The sequence below is a fragment of the Penaeus vannamei genome, chromosome 29 (genome assembly GCF_042767895.1).
Source record: "Penaeus vannamei isolate JL-2024 chromosome 29, ASM4276789v1, whole genome shotgun sequence".
NCBI classification, from domain to species: domain Eukaryota; kingdom Metazoa; phylum Arthropoda; class Malacostraca; order Decapoda; family Penaeidae; genus Penaeus; species Penaeus vannamei.
In genome coordinates, this window is record NC_091577.1 from 17655657 (window position 1) to 17668156 (window position 12500).

The following is a 12500-nucleotide window of genomic DNA, read 5'->3' on the forward strand; positions in this document are numbered from 1 at the left end:
AGTGTGTGGCTGTGCATATGTGTGTGTGGCTGTGCATATGTGTGTGTGGCTGTGCATATGTGTGTGTGGCTGTGCATATGTGTGTGTAGCCTTGCACATGTGTGTGTGGCTGTGCATGTATGTGTGTGGCTGTGCATATGTGTGTGGCTGTGCATGTGTGTGTGTCTGTGTGTGCTCGTGTATTCATACATCCACATAAAACAACCTCACATAGGAACACCAACACACAATCCTTCTTACATAGATCTGCACATTCTTTTTCTACCCTTCACAAAATAACTCAAACATGATAGTTTAATAAGATATCCGACAGTGGTGCCACGGTCTCAGAGTAACCTAATAAGCACTCAGGTTTTGATATTTGCCAGCCGCGTATCCTTATTAAGTGCGAAGACTCTTCATACAGTAAGTGGCTTTGAGATCCGAAACCCTGTGTGATTAAGGAAGGAGAGCGTGTGTATGACTGTGTGTATTGCTTGTATCGGTTTGTGTGTGGGTGTTACATTCAGTGTCATGATTATGGTCATTATCACCATCATCCTCATGATCCTCATAAGCAATTTTCGTATCATTATTATCTTTATGGTTGTTATTACTATTATCACTATCATTATTATTTTTATTATTATTAATATCATTATTACTATTACTATCATTATTGTTATTACTGTCATCATTATTATCATCATTATTATTGTTATTAGTATTAGTATTATCATTAATATCATTATTGTTATTATTATTACTTTCATCATTATTATATTAATTATTACCATTACTATTATTATTACTATTATTATCATTATTATTATAATCATTATGTTATGTATCATAGTTATTATATTTATCATTATTATTATGTTTTATTCCTATTACTATTATCATCATTATCATTATCTTTTTATTGCAGTCATTGCCACCTTTATTATTCTTGTTATTATTATTAATATTGGCAATATTATTATCGTTATCATTATCATGATGACCATCAATATATTCATCATTATTGTTATTGTTATCATCTTTTTTTACTATCATTGTTGTTTTTGTTATTATCATTATTATCCTTATCAACGTTATTATATTCATTATTACCATCATCATTCATATTGTATATCATTATCATTACTATTGTTAGTATGGCTATCATTATCAACACCATGACTATTATTTTTGCTGCTATTATCATTATTATTATTATCATCATTGTTAATATTATCATTATTGTCATTTTGATTAAAATTATTATCGTTATCATTATCATTATTGTTATTATTACTATTATTATCATTATCATTATTATTTACAATGTTATTATTGTTGTTGTTATTATTATCATTATTATTATTATCATTATTATTATTATTACTATTACTATTATTATTATTATTGTTATTATTATTATTATTATTATCATCATCATTATTATTATTGTTGTTATTATTGTTGTTGTTGTTTTTATCATTAGTATTGTTATTTTTACTATTGCCATTAATTATATTGATATTTTCATAACTGTTTTGTTGCCGTTGTTCTCGTTGCATTTATAATTAGTACCATTATCATTGTTATTAATATTCATTATTATTATTATTATTATTATGATTATGATTATTACTTTTGTCACTATGGTTGTTATTACTCTTTTATCTTTGTTTTTTTTCTATCACCATTATTATCAGCATTATCATTATTACCATCATTATTAATAGCATTAAAGTAGTAGTATCATTATCATTATCTTTAACATTATCATCATGGTTATTATCATTATCCTTATTATTGTTATTATCACTATCATCATCATTATTATCATCATTACCATTACTATTGTTAGTAGTAATAGTATCAGCATTGCAATTATTATCATCATCATCATCATTGACATCCACATCATAATCATTATCTCTGTTATCATCATTTTCATCAGCATCATTCATCAGCATCATTATCATTACACTATCATTTTTCTTTTCTTTTCAAATAATAATAATTGATAAACATATTTTCAAAAGAGAGATAATTGTAATATTATCAGCAGGAACATCTTTGTTGTGATGACTATAATTGATAATGTCTGTTGTTTTTGCAATTGCTACTGCTACTGAGCTGCCGCCGTTGCTATCTCTCTTTTTACTGCTTTTGTGATAAAAATGCAATTAATCTGTTTATCATGATTCTTACATCCTATCCTTGTATATTCTTATATATTCTGTTCTAGTATCTTTCGTTTATATTTTAGTTTTGCATCGTCATTACTGTTGTTCTTATCTTTATTATCGTCACTGTTATTATCATCATTATCAGAATTATCATCCTTTTCGTCATTATCATTGTAGTTTTCTTAACAATCGTTATACGATTTATTATCATCATTATTTTTTATATTAATACCATTATCATCAGGGTCATTATTATCACTAGCATCATTATCTTATTATTATTATTATTATTGTTATTATTATTATTATCATTATTATTATTATTATGATTATGATTATGAACATTATTATTATGATTATTATTATGATTATTTTCATTATCATTATTATTAGTAGTAGTAGCATTTAGTATTACTATCATTATCATCATTACCATTTTCATTATTACAATTATCATTATTATCATTATTATTATTATCACAGTTATTATCATCATTATTATTATCACAGTTATTATCATCATTATCATTATCATTGTTACTATTACTATTAATATCAATTTCATTACGAATACTGATACCACTACTGCTACTATTATAGTTCTACTACAACTACTACTACTGCCATTGTTACAATCATTAATATTACCATCACCATAAGTATTAGCATTGCGATCTAAATCCTTATTGTTTTCATTTTCATCTATTTCTTCACATGTTTCATATTAGGAAATTGTTTAAAATATCAGACTATCAGCAACTTCATTTCAGGAAAAAAATATCACAGCCTATCAACAAATTCATTTCAGGAAAACTCTTTAAAATATCACAATCAGCAACTCCATTTCATGTTTCATATTAGGAAATTGTTTAAAATATCAGACTATCAGCAACTTCATTTCAGGAAAAAAAAATATCACAGCCTATCAGCAACTTCATTTCAGGAAAAAAATATCACAGCCTATCAACAAATTCATTTCAGGAAAACTCTTTAAAATATCACAATCAGCAACTCCATTTCATGTTTCATATTAGGAAATTGTTTAAAATATCAAAGACTATCAGCAGCTTCATTTCAGGAAAAAATAAAATATCACAGCCTATCAGCAACTTCATTTCAGAAAAAAATACCACAGCCTATCAGCAACTTCACTTCAGGAAAACTTTCCGTTTCAGGAAAAAAATAGAAATAGTACAATTAGCAACACCGAAGCCTTTCTTAACCGAACCGAGCTTGCGCGTTCAACAAGCACTTGGCCGGGAAAGAGCGTGGAGGGGCATGTCTGATTTAACGCTGTTTTTTCCTGGCTGTCATTGTGTCGGACACGGATGCTGGAGTCATATGGAGGGGAGGGGGGAGAAGGGGAGGGAGGGAGGGGAGAAGGGGAAGGGGGAAGGGAGGAGGGAGGGGAGGGGGTCTAAGTGTGTGGGTGGGTGGGTGGGGTGAGAGAAGTGTTTTAGTTGTTGGAGGGCGATTGTGTGTTTGTGTGAGTGTGTGTGTGTTTGGGAGAGTGAGTTTGTATGTGTGCGTGTGGGTGGGGGGGGGGGTGAGTTTGCGTGTGTGTGTTTGGGAGAGTGAGTTTGTGTGTGCGTGTGTGTGTGTGTGTGTTGGTTGGGTGAGTGAATGGGCGTGGGTGTAGTTGCATGTGTGTGCCTGCGCGTGTGTGGCCTGATCCTTCCTTCTCTCCTCTCAACCCCCTCTCCACCCCCACCCCCCCACCCCCCGATCCGCCCACCCTCTCTCTCAGGCTTTGTCTGCTTCCCTCTTTCTCTCTGCCTTCAACTTTCTCTTTCTCTTCTCGTGTATCGCTTTCTTCATCGCAGTCTGGCAGTCTGTTTTGGTGATTCTCTCTCTCTCTCTCTCTCTCTCTCTCTCTCTCTCTCTCTCTCTCTCTCTCTCTCTCTCTCTCTCTCTCTCTCTCTCTCTCTCTCTCTCTCTCTCTTTCTTTTCTTTCCTAACTATGCATAGTAATTTTTTATCTTTATTTCCATTTGCCTAAAAATCCTGCCTACCTTGTGTATGTGTGTGTGTTTATGCGTTTGTGTTTGTGTCTATAGCGCGCTAGCGTGTGTGTGCGTGTGTGCGTGCGTATGCGTGTGCGTATGTGTGTGTCTCCCTCCCTCCCCGGCACAAGCGTCTGCACGAAAAGAAAGCACTCAAGCGTCACGACCAATGCCGTAGAGAGCGAAGACGATTTCCTCTCCGTCGGCGGCGAATGCCCACAGCAGCTGCCACGGGGTCGCCGGGGATCATGTGTTAACAATTAGCTGCCACTCTCTTTGTCTGCCACGCTGTCTTGGCCTCGCCTTCCTTGTCTCGAGAGGAGGCTCGGAGAAGGGAACGAGGGGAAAAGAGAGAGAGAGAGAGAAGGAGGAGAGAAGAATAGGTGATTGAGAGAGTGAAGAAGAGGGAGGAGGAAAGAGGAATAGGTTCATTGAGAGAGTGAAGAAGAGGGAGGAGGAAAGAGGAAATGGGTGGTAATGTGAGTGATGAAGCGGGTATAAAAAGAAGGAAGGAGGGTGGGAAATACAGCAAAGAAATAAAAAAGAGAAGGAAGAAAAATTGAGGAAAATGGGGGATAAAGGCCGCGAAAAAAAGGAAAAAGAGAAAAGGAATATAAAGAAGAATGTGATAAAGACGGAGGATTTTGGAGGGAGAATATTGTAGAGAATGATATAATAATGATTGAATAAGAAAAGATAGAATGAGTGGAAGAAAGAGGAAATGATAATTGAATAAATCAGAAAACAGACTGATCCAGAGAAATTTATAAAACAAGTAAATATATATATATATATATATATATATATATATATATATATATATATATATATATATATATATATATATATATATATAACAAATTCATAAAAAAACAAATTATATATGTATATAAAACAAATTCATAATATATATATATATATATATTGTTGTATGTATGTATGTATTTCACCGGAAACGAAAGCAGAAAACTAAGAATGAGAGAATCAAACCCGAAATTTAAAAAGATTGCATTCTTGTTAAAAAATTTAAAAAATAAAAAATCTCATAAAACATAATTTTCACGGGGAATTAAACCGTTTAACAAAAGGACATGATGTGGGGGGAAAAATATAAAGAAAAAAGCGTCCAAAGAAAAAGGAATTATCGAATAAAAAATGATATGGGATTCAATATAAATATATACAGATGAATAAAGAGACGAAAGAAATAAAAACAAAACATAATCCAAAATCTGAACAAAAAAAACAACCAAAACAAAATCCAAACACAGCAATATAAAGACGAAAACCTCAAAAAATAAAAAATAAAACCCCGCAACTGCCCCGGTGCCGGACCTGAGCGCGCAGCCACAGCGTCCGCCCGGTCAGCCACCGCCGGACGGAACACTTGCTCTAGTTGCTAAGTACGGACGCCCTGCTCGCCTGTTGTCCCCTTGCCCTTTCGCTCTCTTTCTTCCTCTGCGGGTCTCGGTCTGTTTGGTTTGGGTGTTTCTCTGTTTAGGTGTTTCTTTTTTTTTCCTGTGTGTTTCTGTATTTTTGGCTGTTTGGGTGTTGTTGTTTTTTTGCTATTTGTGTGTTTTTTGCCGTTTGTGTGTTTTTTTGTTTGTTTTTTTGGCTGTTTGTGTGTTTCTCTTTTTTTTACCGTTTGTTTGTTTGTTTTTTTGGCTGTTTGTGTGTTTGTTTTTTGTCTGTTTGGTTTGTTTATTTTCTATCTCGTAGTTTGGTTGTCTGTTTCTCTTTGCGTTTGTCTATTTTGTCTGTCTTTCTCTTTTTTTCTGTTGGTCTGTCTATTTCCTATGTATCTCTAACTGTTTGTTCGTCTGTCTATTTCTGTTTCTCTATCTCATTCTCTCTCTCTCGCTCTCTCTCTCTCTATCTCTATCTCTATCTCTCTCTACCTATCCATCTGGTTATCTTTCCTTCTCTCTTTCCCTGTAACTTTATTTTTACTCTTGTCTATAGCCCTCCTCTCCCTCCCTCCCTCTCTCTCTCCCTCTCCTTCTCCCTCTCTCTCTCCTCCCTCTCCCTCTCCCGCTCCCTCCCTCTCACCCTCTCTCTCTCCCTCTCTCTCCTCTCCCTCTCCTTCTCCCTCTCCCTCTCCCTCTCCCTCTCTCTCTCTCTCTCTCTCTCCCTCGCCCTCGCCCTCTCCCTCTCCCTCTCCCTCTCCCTCCCTCTCCTTCTCCCTCTCTCTCGTGCTTCTTTTTATATAAGCAAAACACATACTCCATGGATGACGCATGTAAACAAGGATGCTTGATAAAGGGTTATGCCAATAAAGATGTCAACTAAGATTTATGATAATGCCGACGGTCATTTAGCTACGTAGAAGAATTTGCATGCACTTAACTTAAATATATGAATATTTAACGTATATGTAATCGTGTTGTATTGTATGTATAGGTGTGTGTTTGTGTAAGTATGTTTCTTTGTGTGTGAATGTGTTTGTGTGTGTATGTTTCTTTGTGTGTTCGTATGTGTGTGTGTATGTTTCTTTGTGTGTTCGTATGTTTGTGTATGTTTCTTTGTGTGAGTGTGTATGTTACTTTGTGTGTGAGTGTGTATGTGTGTGTATGTTTCTTTGTGTGTTCGCATGTGTGTGTGTATGTTTCTTTGTGTGTTCGTATGTTTGTGTATGTTTCTTTGTGTGAGTGTGTATGTGTGTGTATGTTACTTTGTTTGTTCGTATGTGTGAGTGTGTATGTGTGTGTATGTTTCTTTGTGTGTGAGTGTTCGTATGTGTGTGCGTGTCTCATCGCTGAAAGATATCCCGAGGCATTGTGTGACTCAGACCCTCCTATTCTCTGGTCAGCATATGGCCATTTCCTCTGGTTCATGACACAGAATCCTGCTGCAATAATCTAACGCATGATACGGAAACATGATACAGTGACCTTTGACATCACAGGAACTCCCCTCGCTCCCTGCAACCCGTCTGATCAGCCAATTGTTGCTGTTGTTGATTGTTATTGGTTCTTTCTCCTTCCTTCCCTGTTGCTGAAGTGGTGTTCCTCAAGGTTGTTCTCGTGCCTTTTTTATTTTTTTTTTTTTTTTTTTTTTTTTAAGTACCCTCCAACGATTTTTTATTACTTTTTACTGTTATCTTTACGTCATCTTTTCCTTCTTTATTTTGGTTATTATTATTGTATGTGTATAACCTTTCAACGACTTTATAGTATTTCTTATTGTTTTCCTTGCTTCATCACTCCTTCCCTAAGTCAAATGGGTACATATAAGCCAAGCCTACTATTGCTTTTGAAATAAATCCTCTTCTTACTTTTATTTATAGATCAGCTTCTGTATTTACAACCAGCCTGGAGATCGTCTATTCCATTATCTTATAGTTATAAATAGGAACTATATTCACCTTTCTCATCCCTACTTATAGTGCGTCCAATTCATAGAAAAGGACAAACCGGCAACTCCTACCTGATTCGGAGATGTTCGATTCGTCGGCTTTTTTTTTTTTTTTTTTTTTTTTTTTTTTTTTTTTTTTTTTTTTTTTCTTTTTTTTTTCGTCAACCCACATTGATGCTTCTCTAAACATATGTTTGTTACATGTAAACTTCATATATGATGTCTTCACTTCGTTACACCAGTTTATTTTTGTCTCTCTCTCTCTCTCTCTCCCTCTCTCTCTCCCTCTCTCTCTCTCTCTCTCCCCTCTCTCTCTCTCTCTCTCTCTCTCTCTCTCTCTCTCTCTCTCTCTCTCTCTCTCTCTCTCTCTCTCTCTCTCTCTCTCTCTCTCTCTCTCTCCTCCTCTCTCTCCTCCCTCTCTCTCTCTCTCTCTCTCTCTCTCTCTCTCTCTCTCTCTCTCTCTCTCTCTCTCTCTCTCTCTCTCTCTCCCTCTCCCTCTCCCTCTCCCTCTCCCTCTCCCTCTCCCTCTCCCTCTCCCTCTCTCTCTCTCTCTCTCTCGGACGAGTTCTGCTGAATCGGAGCATTCCTAAGTCCGCAGAAAGTTGCCAATTCTTGACGGAACTCGCTGACGAAAACCTCCCTCTCCCCAGGCCATGATGGACAGGGAGAAGAAGGACGAGCTCCCGAAGATGCAGGTGGGCTTCATCACGTCCATCTGCCTGCCGCTGTATAAGGTGGGTTCCGGGTCCAGGATTTTTCTCTTTTAGAAGGGATAATAACGATAAAAAATTATTTTAAAATAGGGAAAAGGATATTAATGATGATAATGATTTTTTTAAAATCATATCTGTTATAATAATAATAATAATGACAACAACATTAATTATTATGATAATAGAATTTTTTGTAATAATTATACAAGCTAAGAAAAGTAACTATATGACTGTGTTTCATCTTCATCGCTTCTCCTTCGATGTTTCTCTATATTATTTTTTTTTGTGTATCTTTTTCTTGTCATGGCATAGTAAGAATACCTACTCTCTATTATCATACATTATCTTTCTTGATAAGTTATATAAATTGTAATATATACATGTACAGTGTGTATACATGTAGGTGTATACATGCATATATATAAATGCATATATATAAATGCATATTTAAATGTGTGTGTGCGCGCGCGCGCATGCGTGTGTGTATTACACACACACACACACACACACACACACACACACACACACACACACACACACACACACACATATACATATATATGCACACGCATACACATATAGATAAATGTAAACGCGCATGCGCGTGTGTGTCTTCACGGCATACTTAAAAGGCTAGATTGATTCGAGGGCAACTTTGCAGTTTCTTAAAATAGTCTGTTTTCTATTACGCAACCCTGCTTAAACATGTTAATGCCATAACACGCAAAAGAAAACAGTTTTAACGAGTGATAACAAAACTGTACATTGGATAATTGCCTTCTGTGCCCTGTAGTTTCCCGTGTGTGCTAACAATACACGTAATTCTTTTATTACGTTGAACATGTTTTGCGTTCGGTCCGTCTGGCGCTTACTCACTCTCGCAAGAAGTAAATTTCCTCGTTTTACCTCCTGTACTTTTTACTTCTCACGTAACACTGTACTCAGGGATATCATTTAACTTCACAGTGTTATATTATATTAAGTGACTGATGACTTACTCTCGTATTACAGTATCACAATTAAAGTTTCAATAAACAAAAGAAAAATAAACATGGAATTAAGAATATAGATTGACATTAAAATTGGTGAGATTTGTGTACTTCCACCATGTATTTAATCATAAAGCTAAAATCAGATAACAATGGTAATTTTAGAAATATAAGAAGTGTGAAGATAAGAGGTTACAAAACTACTTGTATATTAATTCAGCGTTGAATTGAACAATGAATGCAAGTATGATAACAAATATAAAAAGATTCAAGACTTCCAAATACAAAGTAAAAATTAATGATAATAATAATAAAAACTGGGTAACATATAAGATTGCGGCTGACCCACAATCTTGGTCTATAAACTAATATGAAAATAAAGGAGTACACAGCACCTCCTTGTCCAGAATTTAATCCAATCCCGCTTCATAAGAAATTAGCAAATTATGTACCTTGTCGAATCATTCATTTTCATTCACAATTTTCTCTCTTTCTTATTGACACATTCTCACCGTTTCTACTTTTCCCATTCATAGTTTTCGTTGCCTTATTCATTTATATGTTTATTTCTATTTAATCACGCCTTCTCTACATTTTCCATTCATACCTTTTTTTTTTTACTTTTCTCAATCACTCTAGTTCTTGCCTTTCCCATTCACACTTTATTTATCTGTCTATCAATTTCCATTTCTTGTCCACACGTTTTTTACCTTCCCTATTCTTACCTTCTATGCCCTTCTCGTTGATTTTTCTCTCTCTCTTCTTTCCTTTTTTACTTTTGTCATTTATATTTTTTCGTTAATTTCGTCCATAATTTGTTTTTATTTTTCTCACTCGCACCTTCTCCACCTTTTCCTTTGATACTTTATTTATTTATTTATGTTTACTTTTTTCAGTCACACTTTTTTACCGTTTCCATTCGTACTTTATTATCACTTTTTTCTCATTCACGCCACTTCTACTTTCCCCATTCGCTCTTTCTTTTACTTTTCTTATCCACATATTTCTACCTTTTCCGTGCATACTTTATTTAATTATTGATATAGTTTTACCTTTCTTTTCCACACCCTTTCTACTTTTCCCATTCAGACATTACTATTACTTATTTATTTATTTTCATACACACCTATTCTGCCTTTCCCTGTTACACCTTATAATTGTTTTTCTCACATACATCTTTTCTACCATTACACTTTATTGATGTATTTATTTTTCTACTTTTGTTGTTCACATTTCTCACTTTCCCATATCTTTTCTTCATTCTCATTCATACCTTTTCTGCCATTCCCATTCACACTTTATCCATCTGTCTTTTTTCATTCTATTTCTTCTTCTTCTTCTTCTTCTTCTTTATTTTCTTTTTACTTACTCTCTCTCCATCTTTTTCACTCTCATTCACACCTTTTCTACCATTCCCATTCACACTTTATCCATCTATCTATCATTCCATTTTTCTTCTTCGTTTTTATTTTATTTTTACTTACTTTTTTTTCTTTTTTCACTCTCATATAACCTTTTCCACCATTACCATTCACACTCTATCCATCTATCTACCATTCCATTTTTCTTCATCTTCTTCTTCTTTATTTTCTCTTGACTTACTTTTTTTTTCTCTCTCTCTCATACACACCTTTTCTACCATTCCCATTCACACTTTATCCATCTATCTGCCATTCCATTTTTCTTCATCTTCTTCTTCATTTTCTCTATTCTTACCATTTTTCTTTTTTTTCACTCTCATACACACCTTTTCTACCATTCCCATTCACACTTTATCCATCTACCTACCATTCCATTTTCCTTCTTCCTCTTCTTCTCCTTCATTTTCTCTTTTCCTACCATTTTTCCTTTTTTTCACACCTCCAATTCACACTTCGTTCTCCTACTACAGGCGCTCTCCGAGTCCTTCCCGTGGGTGAAGCCCTTGTACGACGGGTGCGCGAGGAACCAGGAGCAGTGGAAGAGGCTGGCGGAGCAGGTGGACATGGGACTCACCTGGATCGACCACGAGTACATCGAGAAGCCGGTCGAGAGACATGAACTGGAGGGTGAGTTTTGGTGTTGTTTTTCTCTTTCGCGGTCTCTGGCTCTTTCTCGGTCTCGGTCTCTGTCTCTTGCTTGGACTCTGTGTCTCTCTCTCTCTCTCTCTCTCTCTCTCTCTCTCTCTCTCTCTCTCTCTCTCTCTCTCTTTCTCTCTCTCTTTCTCTCTCTCTCTCTCTCTCTCTCTCTCTCTCTCTCTCTCTCTCTCTCTCTCGCTCGCTCGCTCGCTCTGTCTTTCTCTCTCTCTCTCTCTTTTGCTCTCTCTCTATCTATCTATCTATCTATCTTTTATATTTTCTCTCTTTTTTATTTTTTTAGTTTTATCGGCATCTTTATTTCTCTATTGCCTTCTTCGCTTTCTCGCTTTCTTTCTTGCCCTTTTTTTACCTGAAGGATTATGTTTTTTTTTCACCTCAGGAAATGGATATTTGTTATATGTTTGTTTGTTTGTCTTATGTTTTGTTTACTTCATGAAGTTCATGTATGTTGTCGTTGTTTTTTCTTTTCTTTTTCTTTTTCCTCAAAGAATGTTCTGTATTGATTGTTTTTTTTTTTTTTTTTTGTATTCATGTGTATGTATTTAAGTATGGATTTGTTTATTTATTCTTTTTTGTTGATTTGTTTGTTTAATTTATCGTTTAGTATATTCAGTCATTGAATCATTTGTTTGTTTCATCTATTCATTTATATGTATACATATTTACGTATTGAATTAATCATTTGTAGATTTGTTTGTATAGTCATCTTTTCATTCCTATTTACATTTCCGTATTGAATTAACCATTTATAGCTGTGTTTGTATAGTCATCAAATTATTCCTATTTACATTTACGTACTGAATTAATCATCTATAGATCTGTCTATTTATTTCCTCGCATCCACCATGGTACTCAATCCCTCTCTCTCTCTCTTGTCAGTCATTAGCAAGATCACTCTCAACCCGAAGCCAGCATCCCAAGGAACCCCCCCTCCGCCACACAATAAGGTAGGCCGAGGCACCTTAGTTAGTGGTCTTGGGTGAAAAGGTAATTATAAGGATAATGGTGATGATAATGGTAATAATGATGATGATGATGGCGGTGGTAGTGAGGGTAATGAGAGTTATAATAATGATAATGATAATAGTGATAATATTGAGGACGATAGCGGTGATAATGATAATAATAGTAATAATGAGGATGATGATAATGGTGATAATGATAATGATAATAATAATAATAATGAGGATGATAATGGTAA

General features: G+C 35.0%; 1 protein-coding gene across 3 annotated transcripts in view; it reads left to right on the top strand.

Moving 5' to 3' along the window:
- The window catches only part of Pde6 (phosphodiesterase 6), a gene marked incomplete at its 5' end in the record, with an annotated part of 60812 nt that overhangs the window by 44366 nt on the left and 3946 nt on the right, over positions 1-12500 (top strand). For all 3 annotated transcript variants that reach the window (XM_070142343.1, XM_070142345.1, XM_070142344.1), the window contains 3 exon segments: positions 8170-8253; positions 11113-11269; positions 12179-12246. In XM_070142343.1, coding sequence (XP_069998444.1) covers positions 8170-8253; positions 11113-11269; positions 12179-12246 — 309 coding nt within the window.